This window comes from Musa acuminata, chromosome BXJ2-7 (genome assembly GCF_036884655.1).
Source record: "Musa acuminata AAA Group cultivar baxijiao chromosome BXJ2-7, Cavendish_Baxijiao_AAA, whole genome shotgun sequence".
Taxonomy (NCBI): Eukaryota; Viridiplantae; Streptophyta; class Magnoliopsida; order Zingiberales; family Musaceae; genus Musa; species Musa acuminata.
Genome location: NC_088344.1, coordinates 8,790,178 through 8,808,148, shown reverse-complemented (window position 1 = coordinate 8,808,148; position 17,971 = coordinate 8,790,178). Strand labels below are relative to the sequence as shown.

The 17,971-nt window shown below is 38.0% G+C and overlaps 2 protein-coding genes and 3 non-coding genes across 5 annotated transcripts; all 5 read right to left on the bottom strand.

The window, feature by feature from the left end:
* Positions 1-2,311: 2,311 nt before the first annotated feature.
* Positions 2,312-6,379, bottom strand: LOC135617054 (uncharacterized). The gene is made up of 5 exons (XM_065116950.1): positions 6,160-6,379; positions 5,093-5,519; positions 3,745-5,017; positions 3,505-3,651; positions 2,312-3,007 (listed from the first exon to the last, which is right to left on the bottom strand). The coding sequence occupies exons 2-5, from the start codon at positions 5,147-5,149 to the stop codon at positions 2,484-2,486; spliced, it is 2,001 nt and encodes a 666-aa protein (XP_064973022.1). The 5' UTR covers positions 5,150-5,519; positions 6,160-6,379; the 3' UTR covers positions 2,312-2,483.
* An 8,408-nt stretch (positions 6,380-14,787) lies between these two features.
* Positions 14,788-15,701, bottom strand: LOC135616151 (protein CURLY FLAG LEAF 1-like). The gene is made up of 2 exons (XM_065115334.1): positions 15,349-15,701; positions 14,788-15,287 (listed from the first exon to the last, which is right to left on the bottom strand). Exons 1-2 carry the CDS (start codon positions 15,496-15,498, stop codon positions 14,928-14,930), a joined length of 510 nt encoding a protein of 169 aa, XP_064971406.1. The 5' UTR covers positions 15,499-15,701; the 3' UTR covers positions 14,788-14,927.
* A 600-nt stretch (positions 15,702-16,301) lies between these two features.
* On the bottom strand, positions 16,302-16,374 carry TRNAK-CUU (transfer RNA lysine (anticodon CUU)). Its single transcript has one exon. It is a non-coding gene; the product is annotated as a tRNA-Lys (tRNA).
* A 206-nt stretch (positions 16,375-16,580) lies between these two features.
* Positions 16,581-16,653, bottom strand: TRNAK-CUU (transfer RNA lysine (anticodon CUU)). The gene has a single exon. It is a non-coding gene; the product is annotated as a tRNA-Lys (tRNA).
* A 219-nt stretch (positions 16,654-16,872) lies between these two features.
* Positions 16,873-16,945, bottom strand: TRNAK-CUU (transfer RNA lysine (anticodon CUU)). The gene has a single exon. It is a non-coding gene; the product is annotated as a tRNA-Lys (tRNA).
* Positions 16,946-17,971: the final 1,026 nt, after the last annotated feature.

Genomic DNA, 17,971 nt, shown 5'->3' with positions numbered 1-17,971 from the left:
TCAAAAATCATCGATTAGTCAAATAAAGTTCCAAAGATACATGTTAAATAACCATAATAGAAATATAATTAATAAGGTTCTAAATTAATTTTTCATGAATTAAAAATCTTAACAAATCAATAAACCTGAATTAAAATTTCTTTTACAATTCTTAAAAAAAATTTAGATCAAACTTTATGAAATGAATGTACGTCCATCCGATAAAGAGAGTAAAATAATCTAAAATAAACTTTCCAATAGCTAATAAATCATACATTTCATGTATTTGGATCCAAAATATGGACTAATAATTCTAATTTTTTTTCAAATATTTTGCTATTATAAATAAAAATCAAATAAGAGCAAGAGCAAGATCACCTCTAACCTATTCTCTCGAATCGGAACATTACCCCTCTGTTTATATTTGTGTAGCAAAGGGAAGGGGGTTTTATCAAGTTTATTATGGCATTCTATTTGTCCAGTAACAAAATTTAGTTTCTAAATTTGATCTTACCCTAGTGAAAATGATTTGGATATTGATTACATTCCTCCTATGTGATTTTATTATTTGCATGGTGTTCTCAATACACCTTTACGAGAGACATAATTTTATTTTTTACAGTATACTCATTTGATCGACTGTCTTAAGAAAGTAACATCATTTGTAAAATTTAGTGGCTGATATGAAATAACATGAGTCGGGCCTTTAATGTACTTTCGAAGGATAAAAAATGGAATATATCATGTACAATAATTAGTGTAAGGGGGCTATGCCAACCGGTCCCTTTTAAGAATTTTATAAATACCAAAAGTCATGAGAGCCAATTTATCCTTACGATCAAATCTCATAATTTTTTTAGAGAATTGTTGTGGTCTTGATACCATGGAGTGAGGATCGACACGACTCGATCGTAATCCGAAGGCATGAAGTTGTCCAAACGATCCTCGTGGCGATTTAACGATTCGGTTGATGCAGTACTAATGTATCCATGGCGGCTTTGGAGAAGTCTCTAGCTTCCCAATGTGGTCTGATGTGAGCTTTGGTCTCTTTGAGGGTCCTACACAAAGGTTGACGTTGGGGAAAATTTTTCTACCTGATCCCTCCAACTCTCAAGTTAGTGTTGTGAGATTGTGAAAGTGAAAAGACTTGCAATAAGAGAGGTCTGACCCTTGGGCAAGCGTCGGGGGCTGACTTTTATACTTGGGCAACCGAGGGGACTCTTCGTAATCAATGCCCTCCACTTGTCATTTGCTCATATGGACAACTGCTCTGAATAACCTTTTGCGACTTGTCATCCATAGAGGACGACCAAGGAGAGAGTAAATTCGATGGGCCCCTCGGGGACGACTACTGCTCCCGACGATCGACATTATCGACTCGAACAATCTCTTATTAACTATTATTCACGAGGTCAATAGGTTGTCACCTCCCCACGTTGCTGTCGAGTGGGAAGGTGACATAGTCTTTGTTTTTCATGTCAATTTCTCTATGACGATGAACTAATGAGATTGATGTTGGGATATTAATACTCTTAATAATCTTCAATTTCAAATCTCAAGTTCACTCTTTTTGTATAAATATACAAGTAACTCTTTTATCTACTTTAAACTTATGATAACTCATAACGTATCCCTTTCATATTTTTGGCATTCCTTTGAATCGATTATGAAAAAAAAAAAGAAAAATTTTATTTTTGAAATTCGTTTGAATCAATTATGGTGTAGTTTCCGCTCCTGAATGTCATAAACTGATGATCTATACTTGTTTTCGTAAAGTCTCCGATGAGTCATTTGTATAGTAAAATGATAATTATTATTATTATAGACAAATAAAATCATATCCACATATTTATCTCAGTCACATCCTAACTTTAAAACATAATTTGTAAGAAAATCTTTCAATATTTATATTATCATTTTCAAAGCATCCATTTGGCTGAAAGTCAGTGAATCACTAGGACTTTTTTCTAATCCATCCAAAGCGTGAATGTGGATGTGAACCTTGTATCTATCTATTTCTTTGACAGAACAGAAGTGGTGGAGTACATTCCAGCAAAACAAGGCATTGCTCTGACATGTTTTCACCGTGATTGAGACGACAGCGTACTCTGCCAAAAGTTGGACTCTGTCCACCCAGGAACGCACAATGATCTCAGTGCTGGTCCACTCCAGTGTGACCACCCACCACTCTCCCAGTCTGTCCATGTTCTTCGTTGCATGCAAATTTGCATTCCGAGCTCTTCCAGATTCTTGTCGCATCCAAATCTGCACCGTCATAGATTCTCGTATCTTGATGGGACCAACCTATCAATCAACACTAAAAAGAAACGAATGACCAAAGCCCCAGCAAACATGTCAGTTTTATCCCTTCACATTAACCGTCCAACTCAAAATCCAAGTCCATTCGAATAATTCAGCATAAACCCCATTAAATAATTCAACTTATTCCAAACGGAACAAACCCTGATGCATATAAAATCCCCCCCCCCAAAATCTCTATGCGTTTATTTCCTGGTAGAAATGGAGTGGTGATGGTGGCGGCTCTTCGATCTATGCTTGCTGCTCTTGTTCCCGCCACTGCTACCTGCACCCCTGTGGCTGCTTCCCTCCCCGGTCATGCCCTTGCCCGAGCTGCTTGAGCCGTGGCCAACTCGCCTGGTCGCCCTCCTCCGAGAACCCCAGCCATTGTTCCCAAGAGCAGCCTTGGCGACGCTGTCAGTTGCCACCTCTCTTGCCCTCAGTGGCTTGATAGGCTGCTTGTTCAGATAAGCTAGATGTGGCAGCAGGCTACACACGGCCTTGCGGAGCTGGTCATCTCCAATGTTACTCTGGATTGGGTTCCCGAGCAAGTTGAGGGCCAACAGAGAGTTGTAGTTTGCGACAAGCTGGCCCAAAGCCTTGGCTGTGGTGATCTTATTGAAGCTCAGGTCGAGAACCGTGAGCTTCAGAAGCCTGTGAAGCCCTTCCACACCGCTAATCTTGTTGCCAGCAATATACAGCTCTTTGATGAGAGTGCAATTTGACAGTCCTGCAAATGTATCCATATAAGATCTCATGTCTCTAATAAAATCATTACTTTCTACAATAAAGTTCAAGAGTAATATAATGAGTCACAACATCGATGTGACTGAAGGCTATATCAATAAAGCAAAACCACAAATAACACTCACCCACCTCAAAAAAATTTATGGACAATCATCATGGACCATTTATGACAGGTATCTCTAACCACAACGAGGAGCCAGAAACATGACACCGGATAAGAATCATATTCCTAAAACACGGATGACAAAATTTAATGTCCAATAGCAACCCAAAATTTTGAAAAAAGAATTTCAACTCTCTGACATCTCAAATTAATTCAGCAAGAATTTTCTTTTAGATTCGATAGGACTGTTTCCTGGAGTCCATAAGATTTGTCATGCACAATTATTTCCTCAATTTGCTGTTTTGTGCAGGAGTTGATCACGTTAGAATAAAACAAGCAAATCCAAAAATAAAAGGATTAAGTACAGATGTTCTTACCATGACCAATTCGTGAGATTCTGTTATAGCTGAGATTAAGAACCCGGAGCCTCGTCAGTTCTCTGAGGCCTTCAATTGTCACAATCTTGTTCCTTGACAAGTCGAGCATGTGAAGGCTCTTGGGCAAAGATCCCGGCGAAATGTGAACTAAAAACAACGTGAAACAGGTCACATACCACATGTACGGTTGAGAACATGTGATTCCTACTTCATTTACATGATTAAGTTGTCGAATTTTACCTATGAAGTTGCCAGATAAGTTGACCGATCGGAGGCTAGTGAAAGCTGAAATCGCAGGTATCACCTTTAAGCCCATGCCGGCAATGTGAGCCACCGAGGAAAAGGCATTCAGAGACTGGATGATGTTGTTGGCCTGCAACACCTCCTCCGCTGCTCGCCGGCCAGCACGAGTGTTGTTTTTGCTAGATGATTCCTTAATCTCCAGAAAGGTTGGGTGCGTAGAAGACCCATCTACTGCTTCATCATCTTCATTCTCAGTATCCTCGATTGGGCAGAATGGATTATCATCCAGACTGTGCACCCAAGCATTTACTCTATCCAAAGAAGAAGACTCTGCAGAAAAAGCAACCCACTGGTTCGGAGGCCACATACCGTTCCTACATCTAATCTCAGATTCATCCATGGCTTTCTTGTTTTTCAAATCCTCTCCACGGCTTGGTTCCATCGTGTCAGAGCAGTATCCGTCTCTCTGATTGGAGGCACGATTGAGGAAGGCAATCCTTTGTGGTTTCAAGGACCAAGTCCTGTGGAGATTTCTGTGGCTCCACAGGAAAAGCTTCCACCAAAGCTTCCTACTTCTTGAAGGAAGAACCTGGCTTGAAGACCTCTTCTTTAGCATCACTTTATCAGCACTGAAGGAAGTCATTACTGATGCTGGGCTGCCTGGGATTGCCTTTGGTGCTTCTCTCAGGAAATTTTCAGGTAAGTTTCGGAGATCATCATATGAATGGGACTTGACTGGGGATCCAAGCAATCTACTAGCTCTCTTTGTTTCGATGTTAGAGCACGAGCGCTTCAACATGGGAGATCCCCAGAAGGCAGTGGTGCGGCCCATCCCTGGGTCGCTTACATGCCCACTGCGGATCATTGCTTCGGGTGTGATGCCCTCAACTTTCTCCGATTCATTCTCCACCTCATAATTGCAAAACTCTTGATTCAAATCATGGGTATTGATTTCACCTTTCTCTGCTGCTAGCGCCTGGAGATCGAAGTCGGATAAATCCCTTTTCATCGACAAGATGTCATCATGCTCGTCGCCTCCCTCATAAGCTGCTTCAATTGCCACATTGGTTGGAACAGAATTCCCATCCTTCTTGTCATCCTCTACCGATTTCAAATCGGTAGAGGCTTTCTTCTTCGACTGAGATTTTACTGACAAGTCCTCGAAAGACACCTCCTTTGTCTCGCCGGATGCACAGATGAATTTTTCTGGCTTAACTAGCAAATCTCCATCGCCATTTTCATTATTAGAATGGATGGCTTTTGGAGACTCCTGCATGTAACCAGTCAAATGAGCACGAAATTGAACCACAAATTAGACAAAAATCAGATTTGAATGTGTGGTTACCTTAGATTTCTTCTTCTTTCCAGCCAGGAGAGCAGAGAAGCAATTGATTCTTGCCATTTTTTCTGGTACCAAAGAACTTACACACAACACAATATTCTAGATAAGCGTGACGACTACCTTCTCTTTATGACTCTAAGAGCTTCTGAAGCAAGAAGAAGCCTAGCAGATTAAGGACTATAGAAGTAGATGCAGGTGATCTCAGCTGAAGTGAATCTGTGGGTTAGCCATTGTCGAAAGGAGATCCTTTTACCATACGACACAACAGCCAGACAAGCAGAAGAGTGTAGATGGGAATGGAGAAGAGAGGGAAGGGTGCATCCTCTCGAGCACACACCTTTCTCAAGGTGCGAGAGGATGGTACCTCAGTGACGGCCAGAGTGATCTTAAACCGCTTTAATATCAGCTGAGAACCCTTTTGGTATCAAACCTGAAAAAGGTTAGATCTTAGAATCGTGGAAAGCTCAAAAAACCCATAAACAGAAATAGAGGGAAGAAAGAGAGATCTGATGGATTAGTCATTTCTCCCTTTTTATAAGCCAAACATATCAAAAGATCGCCTTTTGCTCGCTTCTATTGCAAATCAGATGGAGAAAAGACCAAAAACGTTCTTCTGCTAAATTCTGGATCATCGAAGTACAAGAAACTCATTGGCATCAACAGGGATTTCCAGATCCGAAGGCCGAAAGTAAGGAAGCATTTAGAAACCCAATGAAAACATGTATTTTATTATGTAATAAAAGGGTGGAAGATACGAAAGCTAATAATTGAGGAAGCATTTAGAGCAGCGAGGAGAAACCACCAGTTTTCTTGGCTAATGCTTTGAAAAGTTCTCCCTGGTGTCCCTGTTTTCTAAACCAAGGAGACTTCAGCCCCAATAAAAAGAAGAACAAGTCAAAGAAGAAAGCTATTATTGCATTCATAACCTAGATCGACCTTCGCAAACATAGAAGCCACGACAACAGAGGTAATAGAACAATCAAAGGAAGAGCTTGCAGCAGAAATCGAGAAACAATGATAACTGTTTTACAGAATGTTAGAAACCACAGCAGGGTATCAGGGGAAGGTACCTGTTTCAAACACCCAGAGGTGTGCCGACCTGACGTACCGGAGGTCAAAGCAAGCAGAGGAGATGAGAAAGAGCATCTGGAGCAGGGAGGGAAGGGTGGAAGAAGAAGAGGAGGTGGTGTGGGGGAGGAAAGGAAAGTGGTAGAAGCGGCTACAAATAGGCGGCAGCAGCGGGCGCTGCGAGAGGAGCCACAAACGCGCTTGAGACGCGGACAGATCCGTTTCCCTTCGACTGGCCAAAATTTACCTGTTTCATGAATGATGTCAGTGCCACCCTCTGCCCTCCCTGCTAACTCCGAGTTAAATAATTTCCATTCAGTTATTATTTAATGTTGCACATCGCGGCCTATCATGCGGTTATCACCGAATCGAATCCCAACCTTTCTAGATGGAACACACAGTATACCTTATTTTTGGGATGGTCATTTCTTTGATAACCACAACTATGTAATTACTTGCAAGTGCACCCATTGGCAGTTATCTCTTTACATGTATACCCTTACAGTTGCATGCAGCGATATGCTTAACATGACAAAACGTATGGTTGTCTAGTCGAAACACTAGCCAGCCATGGCTCTTCATTTGGGGACGCAGAAAGCTAACGCCTCTCTCTCTCTCTCTCTCTCTCTCACATGAATTATGAGAGTGATTTGAGGCCCCCGTCGACCCGTTCCTTTGGGTCAGCAACGAGCCGCATCACCTCGGATCCCTTTCTTTCGCAAGTACACTTGGCCCGATACAATCGACTCTAATCTTCCCCGGTTATATGAATCTACTGTTCTAATAAATAAATATCCGGTCAAGCCACCTTCGATTTAAATTCTTTGTGACATAAAGGGTTAATCATAAAAAAGAAGATTCTTACCACTCCACGAATATTCTTCCGGGCAGGCAAACTAGTGAGGCGCAGGAGCGAATGAGTAAAAAATGACAACTCACTGAGTCATATGGGTGGGTCGTTCACCTGTCAGCATCGCAGTCGCGTTACGGCCGTCGTACCACATTTTAATTGGGGTGGTCACGGACGGATTCCATCAAAATACTTGGTTTAATTTGGCTGGAAGCGAGGGGGCTGCAAAGGCAGAGATGAATAATTTGATTTCTTGAAATCGATCAAATACAATAAAAAACATGAGGACGGGTGGTGGTCTCTTTCGGTGCAACGCCATCCCGATCATTGACGTGCAACAACACCGGTCGTTCCTAGAATCACCATCCCTTCCTTGTGTCCATGTGTCTTTTCTGGTGTCCTCTTCTGCCTACCCTTCATTCCAAAGCCTTGTGCAATACCAAACTTATTGCCGCGGTCCTTGTTATGTTCGTCCTGTGCCTTTCCAAATAGAAAAGGCTAAGATTTCAGCGTTCCCAACAAGAGGAGGCAGCAGGGCTGCTTGTCCATTTGTGAGATGCCATCGTCGATTCAAGGAGGGTGACTAATGGAACCCTCCCTCACACAGCCATTCCACATCTGAGGCCCAGTAATTAGTGTCCATCTTTTTCCTATTTAACAAACAAGTAAAGTGATGCATACTTAGCTTTCAATTAATCTGGGAGAGGACCCAGTGATCTTTGACTGCAGACATTATCGTCTTGTTTCCGCCACCTACACCATCATGTTATATGGTGGCTACCCAAAGACCAATTTTATACATATTATATATCCTTGAAGTTGTACCATATGGGACTTATTTGAATGGCAGATCTAAAACATGTATCAGGTTCACCTAAGTGGCGACCGTACCTTTAAATTAATTCTCAATCTAAAGTGCTATATAAGTAGGAAGCATGGGACAAGGCCTTCAACTTATCAAAGAAATAGAATAATAAGAAAACTTGTAGGAATGCATGTGATTCACCATAGATGTGGGATCAGGAGACTTCTTCATGCATCCCTCAGAACTAGTCTCGATCTAAATCTCGTTCCCGAACTTAATTGTACAATTTACTGGACTATTTAATTGCATTTATAGTTGAAGAAATACAGAACAGGTTCTGATGAAATGTCTTTGCCTGAAAGGAAGGGCCAAGGTAATCAATACTGAAGAAAACAAACAATTGAAGAAGGTACATGGGCCATCTGATAAATAATTCTAGATATGTGATTCATGTTCTGACTTGGTTTGGCGATGTGACAATTAAGATTAGGGTTTCACAAAACAATATGGCTTATCTATCACGATGGTGATGGCATACGAAAAATGAAACGGCCTTGAAATTTAATTAGTAATCGAAGAACTATGGTTGAGTGGTGATCTTTGATTAGTTTCCTCAAGTTGAATCCCTGAGTCCATTTAGCAAGGTAATTAGAGTCAAGTCAACATGGGTTGTTCACTCGATGCATCATCATTTATTTCTTTAGTTACATTAACCTTACATCAACCTTACATCATATAACAGTAAGCTATGAAAAAACTAATTGTTAACTTTTATAAGAAAAGGAAAATAAGATGAATGTGGACGGACGGCAAGAATCAGATTGAGATATACAATTTATGTCTCTTTCAATAGTGTTGTTAGTGTTCTTAATTATTTTGTCACGTCCCTTGTGCCGTATTCTAACATGGGCTTTTGAAACAACAAGCAAATGAATCTTCCTGCATTTGCATCGGTTGGCATCACACTATTTCTTCTTCTTACTAATGGTCATTCCAATGTAACTAGGTAACCAAATGAACACCTAAATCATTTTTTTATTGTTCAGCATTGCCGCCCCCCCCCCCCCCCCCCCCCCCCCCTCTGTCTCTCTTTCTCACATCTCTGATTACATTGTATTGCAATGTAAACAATGTGTCCCTCATGTAAATGGACTGCAATGTGCAATTTGGCACGGAAATGAAATGCTTGTCCACAATGCCAGCAATTAAGTCCAAATCTTGAAACAGCTTAAGAATTTTGACCAGTTTCTCTGCTGTGGCCTAATGACTCAACAATCACTTCGTTTCTCGGGTCATGCAACTTGCCGCTACCGTTCTCCCTAGCAATTTCTTTTGAGTGGTGGACATCATAATCCAATTTGTTATCATTTAGATGCTTAACTAAGAACTTTGAGTGCCTTCCAAGTCAACATTTGACTTGAGAGATCAGCAATGGCATATACAGCATAAACTTAGTGTGTATAATTTACACTTTTCTTAATCCAGTCTGAGTTGGCACTGTGAAATTTGACTTCTTTCAGTCCTTGATTCATTCCCCTCCTAACAAAGACCAATTCTAAAATATGCCTTCAATCCTTTGTTTCCATCACTCATTTAGTCAAAATATTATATTCAGTTCCTTATTTTACTTTTTAGTGATAATTACGGGATTCGATCTCATAACTCTACATTAAAAATTGAAGTCTTTACTGACTAAGCCGACTAACATCCTCAATATGCGGATAAAATTCACTCATCTCAAAATAAATGATGAAGTTACTTACCAATTGTGCAGGTGAAACCCTAAACTAAGCTACATTCCTTAGCACCCTTCCCCAAACTGCATCCCTCACTTTGGATTTTGAGCATTTAAAATTCAGAAAATATGTGAAAGAAATATCAAAATGTACTAATAAAAACCTACTTAAATCTAGTCCTCTACAAACACACTTCGAATTCCTTACAACATAAGCAATTTCTATATTGTGAGGAAAAGATAAATGTATCACCAATCAACTACACCATTGCCAGAATGGTCAGAAAAACTGCAATCTTACGGCAAAGAAAACAGAACATGACCATAAATTTAAGGCAGTAACCTAAAACCACAAATTACCTTATGCTAAACACAATTCGCAAGGCGCAAAAATCAGTAAATAAACTGCTAATCGCTTATAAGGATGTGATAAACGTAGGACGTACCAGATGCAGGGATAACATAGACAAGATTAGGAGCTCCCGTCCTCCAGTTTTGGTTGGCGGAAAAGATCGGAAGCCTGACCTGAACATTACATCTATCAAATAGTCATCCTTAATAAGCTCATCCATAGGGTTTGTTATCAAAACATTCTTATTGATGTGAAGAATCTCACCGGACGCAAGATTTCATACAGCTTTCGATCTCGTGACTCACGATGTCATCGCATGTTCCACCATCTGTGCGATTCCGGCAGAAGCTAAGAAGATAAGAACGACCGAGGAGGTAAGGAAAATGGGGGACTCGGTAATCACCAGGCGATCCTCCGGATCTCGCGGCAGAGCTCCCGGGGGCGATCATTAGGAGACGGCGCGGGACGGCGGCGATCGAAGACTTGAGAGAGGGAAGAGGTTCGAGTTCGTTCCCCTCTCTCTCTCTCTCTCTCTCTCCACTTATAGTCAGTTTTTTCCCGCGCTTATTTCATTTTTTCAAATTTTTCAAATTTTCTTGTTTTAGTTATGAATTAAAGGGGCCTCATTAATGGGCAAAATTTATAAACATAGATGTTAAAATTTAAATTATATCTTTTAAAGATTTTTAAATTATTATTTTTTATATTACCTTTTAAGATTAGATAAAATTATAGAGATAATGATCTCTTAGTTTAAATGATATCTACATATGTATATCTAGTCAAGTCTATGTGCTTAAATCTATAAAGCTCAAGTCCAAGAATAGTTTAAGGTCTTGTAAGTGTTTTTTTTTCATAGTTTAATATATTTCTTTTTTACTTTAGTGTTAATTTTTTTCTTTTATTTGGTTTGATCTTGAGCTAGTAATAATTTTTTATTATTATTTAAAAATTTATACTTATATGTGATCTCTCTTTATTCACATTGTATCAAGAGCTATAAGGGTGATAATATGTATTTCCATATTTTCTTAGTGAAGAAGATAATTTTTTTTCGATTATTGATTATAACAGTCAAATTGGCAAGTTTAGTATTGAACTTTTTAATCAATCTAACTACAAAACTTACAAAACTTAGTTTGGAGACTTATCTTATAGGGAAAGATCTACATGATGTGATTTGTGATAATACAATGACACCAAGATTATGCAGATGGAGATTCAATGGAGAGACAGAAGATATTAAATGCAAGAGTTGAATTTATATTGAAGTTATAGAATGATTTGACAAATATTATCCAAGATGATTTTTTAATTTCTTAACATGTTTTGAAGATTAAAAATTTTATGTTTAAAAATATCACTCATGGATTTGTTTCTGATGCATGAATAAATATTATATTATTCATGATATTTGAAAAGAATATATTTCTTATGTTACATCCATTCGAGGATGGGTTCAACAATCATCCCTAGTAGAGTTGAAAAATCTTTTTTTACTTCTCAAGAATCATTAGCTCGTTAAATGATGAGAATTTCTACTTTACAGAAGATAGAGATATCATTTGTAAGAAAGAAAGATGACAAAGATAATAAGAAGAAGGGAAAATACTAACTACAAGTCAAAGTCTTCTTCGAACAATAATATAAATTGAAAGAAAATTAAGTATTATAAGTGTAACAAGTTAGGCTAAAATTATTGTATTAAGATTAAAGGAGAAAATATTATAAATAAAAAAAGATTATTCCAATGCTATTGATGAAGATTATGGTAAATATTTTATGGCTGAAACTACTAAGGTCATGACATTTATCAACTTTGAACAGGATAGTTGATTCAGGATGCGATTATTATTTTACTAGTGATGGTACTAAATTTATCGATCTTCATCAATATGAAAGTAATGCAAGCATCACAACAATATTGTTCACCAAGTGGAGAAAAAAAGCACAATCATAATCTTAAACAAAGATAATGATCATATTATGTTAAAAAGTGTGTATCATATTTCAAGTATCTAGAAAAATCTCCTCTATTGCAAATACAGCTGATGCTAAAAATTATATTTTTTTTTATCCTCGTGAAGTCAAGTTTCTTCGTAATAAAAAAGAATTAAATATAAATATAGTATATGTTGGTAAAAGGATCAAACAATTATATATTTTATCAGTATTAATCTCTTATGTTGATAAAATGAGTACAAATGATGGTGCATCAATTTGACACACTAGACTTGGCCATATAAATTTTTTCAAATAAAAAATTATGTTGTTTTCACTATCAATTTGCTATTAAATGACAAAAAAAAACTCAACCAAAAGTTTTAAACATATATCACTTTCATTTATTATTATTATTATTTTAAAAAAATTAATTATGAAAGATAATAAGAAGAAACTTTATCAAACACAATATATTGAAATACCAAATACCTATATATTTATGAATCCATGCATTTTCAACTTCTTCTTCCCTTCATTATGGCCAATAAAAATATATTTTTTAGTTTTAGTATCAAGTTTGCTTTTTTTTTTAGTCTATGTAAACATAACACAGAGAACCAAATATTTTTAAATATTTAATATTTATGACTTTAGATTGATTAGATTAAGAGGAATTCGATTAATAACATAAGTTACACAAAGTCATATTTTCTGCTCATATGTGGGTAAATTCTTTGTATGAATTCAACACTTATAACTCTCTACAAGATGTTCTTTTATTCTGTCATGTCATTTTGTTGTGATATATTTACACATGAAAGTTTTCTTTCGATATTATGCTTTTTTACAAAAGGAGAAGAATTTATTAGAGAATGAACTCTTTGCCATTATTGGTGTATAACCTTTTAATTTTTCTTTTAAGAACACTTTCAACTATTAACTTGAACTCTTGAAATTTTAAAAAAACTTTTGATTTTTTCTCCACAAAAGAGAACCAAGTAAATATTTTAAAATCATCAATAAAGAGAAGCAAACTAAACAAGATAGAATTTGAGCAGGGCCCATTAGATTGCTTGTGTACTTTACCATGTTGATAACCTTCATAAATTTCATTATTACTAAAAGTATTAATATTGAGAAGATCATTAACTAGACTCTTTTGCATCGTAACCTTTAATTTAAGAAAATTTATATGACGAAATATAACATGTTAGATTGATGCATCATAATTTCTATTCATCTTATCAACATAAGAGATTGATGCTGATAAAATATATAAATCTTTGATGCATTTAATTTTTTTAAATTATGAAGAAACTTAACTTTATTAGGATCAAGAAAAACATAATTTCTGGCATCAATTAAATTTGCAACAAAGAAGGGATTTTTTTTTAATATATAAAACATGATATACATAATAGGATCAAGATTATAATTATCCCTTCTTTTTTTATTTGATGAATAATATTATATCAAGATCTTATAAGTTTTTTTTTATTTGATGAATAATTATACCTTCGTGATAATTACACCATTACTTTCATATCGATGAAGATTGATAAATTTGGTAATGATTATATTTTGAATCAACTATATATATATTATACCATTACTTTCATATGATGTCAACTTAAATCCAATAATAATTCAAGATCTTATAAGTTTTCTTTTAGAAGTTCTATATATATATATATATATATATATATATATATATATATATATATCTCGAATTTTATTTTTTATTTAATTTGATGGGGGCTAATAGTATTAGTACCTTATTATTATTATTATTATTTAAAAAAGAATTATACTTATACTTGATCTCTGTTTTATTCTCCAATAGTATTAGTACCTTAAATTAATTTGTTTTTTGTTTTTTGGGTCAACGGAATCGTAAATCAACTGCCATCATGCAATTAAGATGAAGAGAAGGAAACAAGTCGAATTGGCAACATCTCACCATCAAATGGATTGTTCTACTTTACCTAAACGGATATGGAGTGTGCTTTGTCTGCATTAAACAATGCCGGCACCTGTTTACATCTCCTATTAAATTCAAGACAATAATCTGTCCCTACATTATTGTGGATTTCACAGCTCATAATGCAAGGAAGCTGTTGAAGCTGATAGGTACCGAAAGAGAAAGTAACTGACATAAGTATTACACTATCGATTGACTCTATTAAAGAATTGTCACTTAGACGATGATGCGGGAGGAAGCCTATGTCCCTTCCCTGTGACCATCGACAAGAGCACAATCCTTCGATAATTACCTATCTCGATTTTCGGGAGGATCACATGAGCTAATCACAAAGTGCATTAAAGCGATGCTTGTCACATCTTTGTCCTCTTTATGGGTCACTTGTCGCAAGTAACTCGTCGCTCATTGTTAATCATAATTTCGGAAATGCTCGCACATCCGATTACAAAGGGTATTAATCCCAAATAGTATAATTTAGTTTTTCTTTTTCCTCTTTTCGGACGCTTTGACACGGGGGATCATCCCCTGTTTAATCCAAATATACTCTAGCCTTGACAAATGATACTCTCATAGTCATCCTTCCCTCTACCCTTAAAGAGATGTGAGGGATTCCTTGATCAGCCACTGACTGTACTCCATCGATCACTCACATATAAAAACTAATCCTAAAGCCTAAAGGGGTAAGTATCTTTACTACTATCATCTCCCAACTAATTTTACGATCGAAGGGATTAAGTTGGAAACATTCTTCGACACTAATTGCAATCTCGACGAAACTAAGGTGCATGTGGAGACAATACCAAATTCGCCTCTAACGAATAAGCAAAGCCTTAAAATCGTGCCAATCAAATCCATTTTTTACTCTAATCTCCTCTCATAACCCCTCACCCCCACTGAAGATTCGGGCTTGTGCCTTCGGAACCGAACCAAACTGTGATGACTGTACGATCAGGCAACAACATCTTCTACGAATGATAACCACTGTACTGCAACAGTAAGACAAAGATTACCTCCGCGTGCATAATACATTTATCTTGTTTGCATCCCTACCACCGTCAGAAAGGGGGAGGTGAGTGATCTTTCATTCAACAGACAGCACAAAGCTAAGCTCGACTGGTGGCTTCGTTGACATGGCGGAGAGAAGGGTAGGGAGGGTGCACAAACTTGCAGTTGGGGCAGGACAAGGCGGCTTTGCACATCATGACCAGCATATGGCAGCGCATGCACACGGTCGCCACCATCTCTCGTCGGTCCGCGTCGAGCGATATCCATGGCAAGGAACGCGACGCGCTGCCACGAGAGCTTCTGGGGTTGCACCGGAACTCGTCGTCGTCGGTCACAGCAGGGTCGATCTTGAGCCTGAGGTCGAGGCTGAGGCATGGACGCGGTGGCGTGGGGATCAGCCTCGGGTCTCGGAAGGTTCTCTTGCGGGTCTTCGTGTTGTAGAAGTACATCTCGCCGGACTGCACTAACAAGATATCAGCTGAAGTCCAGAGAGAATTAAGCCGATTAAGAAGTACCCACCCTGATGTCGAGGCATTGTTGCCACTCCAAGGGAAGGGGAGTACCCACACACAGCTCGGTGTCAGGCTTCGAGAGGCAGCAACCATCATGTTCCTTTCCGTCTTGGTACCTCATTCTCTTAGAGAAACGCTCCTTCTGCAAGGAGACCATGGCTTTTGATCGAGTTACATCGCAACCATCTTAATCTACCTCCCTCGGTATATAGTGCCTGTGTGTAGGCTCCACCGAGCAAGCAAGGATCTAATGGAGAAAGCGATAAAAGGACATTCTTGTGTACATATCCTTCTTCTCTTCACCACTCTCTTGGGGTTTGGGGGATGAGAGAGGGGGGGCAATTCAAGTAGAGGAGGTGACATGAATGACGAGAGGAGGAATACAGGTGAGGAGAATAAATGAGAATGCACTCCATTACTTCAACTCACTTGTTGGGTGGCTGACCCAAATAAAGCTCGAATTTAAAGCATCCCAACACCCTCTTTGAACCTTAACTCGAAACAACAGTTCTGTCCTCCTTGATGACGAATTCTGCCGCATTAACTTCTTGCGGTGCACTCTCTCCAAATCACCCAATCCCAGAGGAACGAGACTCGCACATAAGATCATTCTCACTGTGCTTTGCCATTAAGTCTTCCCCTGCAATGCTGGCGTTTAAGAAGGTCGCCTTCTTCGCCAATCAAGAGATATGAATCCCCTCCCTGCTCACCACCAGTCTCTAATTAACTTCTCAACACCCTCGTGATTATTTGGGAGACTGCCATCAATCTCAACATCGAGAATACAATCGATATTGTTTTTGTTTACCAAACCAGTGCAATACAAAAAACATAACTTTAGTTCCTAATAGAAAAAAAATGTTTTTGCTTACAAAAACATTAATTCCTAATAGGAAAAAAGGCTTTACAATCCACATTGTTTTTGCTTACAAAAACAATAATTCCTACCGGGGCAAAAAACGCCCACCGTGGGGCTCGAACCCACGACCACAAGGTTAAGAGCCTTGCGCTCTACCTACTGAGCTAGACGGGCTGGTTATTTGGGAGAGACTGCAATTAGTCTCACCATCGAGAATACAATCCATACCCAAACCATTTCAATACACAAAACATAACTTCAGTTCCTAATAGAAAAAATTGTTTTTGCTTACAAAAGCATTAATTCCTAATAGGGAAAAAGGCTTTACAATCCACATTGTTTTTGCTTACAAAAACATTAATTCCTACCGGGGAAAAAATCGCCCACCGTGGGGCTCGAACCCACGACCACAAGGTTAAGAGCCTTGCGCTCTACCTACTGAGCTAGACGGGCTGGTTATTTGAAAGACACGGTAATATATCATACTATGGAGAAGACAATCCATATTGTTTTTGTTTACCAAACCATTGCTATACAGAAAACATAACTTCAGTTCCTAATAGAAAAAATTTGTTTTTGCTTACAAACGCATTAATTACTAATAGGGAAAAAGGCTTTACAATCCACATTGTTTTTGCTTACAAAAACATTAATTCCTACAGGGGAAAAAATCGCCCACCGTGGGGCTCGAACCCACGACCACAAGGTTAAGAGCCTTGCGCTCTACCTACTGAGCTAGACGGGCTGGTTGTCTCAAAGAGACATCTACCACATAAGTAAAATTATCTTCTGCTTCGCCAGACCATGATCCACCCAATATAACGTATTGATTATAACTGTGATCATCCAAAATAGCAGCAGTAGCAGCAATAAACATATTCTCTATAAGATAACCACATTCATGCACATCTAATCCTCTTGTCAACATGGTGACAACCACCATGTCGATGACCAACACCAATGGCCTCTTATCTTCGGCATGGGACTTGTCTCTTTACGACACATCAGACCATAAGAATCTTTCAACACAATCCTAGCTCTAGCCGGAAGCTCAGAGCTTATCACTTGCACAAGAACTTTACATCTAACCCTTTAGATATAACAAATAGAAAAACTCTTTTTATTAGCCAAGTCTGTATTTTCTATAATGATAAAACATTGGTATAAAGGTACATCTGCAGAAAATTTGGACTTATTAAGATGGCTCAGACAGTTGTTTGGTTGGACTTAAATTTCCAAGGTGACATAGGACTCATGGGAATAATACATAGGACAACATCATAGGAACTTGAATTCAATGATCTTTATATTTAATGCATACTTCACCCGTCATGCTTAATGATAAAAGGAAACATTGATTAAATGATTCAGTTAAATGTTCCAATCGTTAAATATCAACGAGACAACAATTTTGTGTAAAAATCTCCAATATAGAGATACTCCATCATTCAATGTTCTCCAATGATAAAATTTTTTTAAGTTGATCATTAAAAGGAGAAAAGGGTTCTCTTATTGTTTTATTCTACGAAAAGGAAAATGGTCAAATCTTAAGTGGGCTCAACATGATTTGTAAACTCCTAGGAGCCCTAGGTAGCCCCAACTTATAAGCTTTCAAGTCTCCTAATATTCTAAAATAAAAATTGAAAAAAGTTTGTGACTATTGCTATGATGCTATCATTGACCACCATAAACCATAATGTAAAGTTTTAGCATCATCCTCATACTTTAAAGTTTTTAACTGCCTGTGGACATCACTTCCATTGTGACAAGG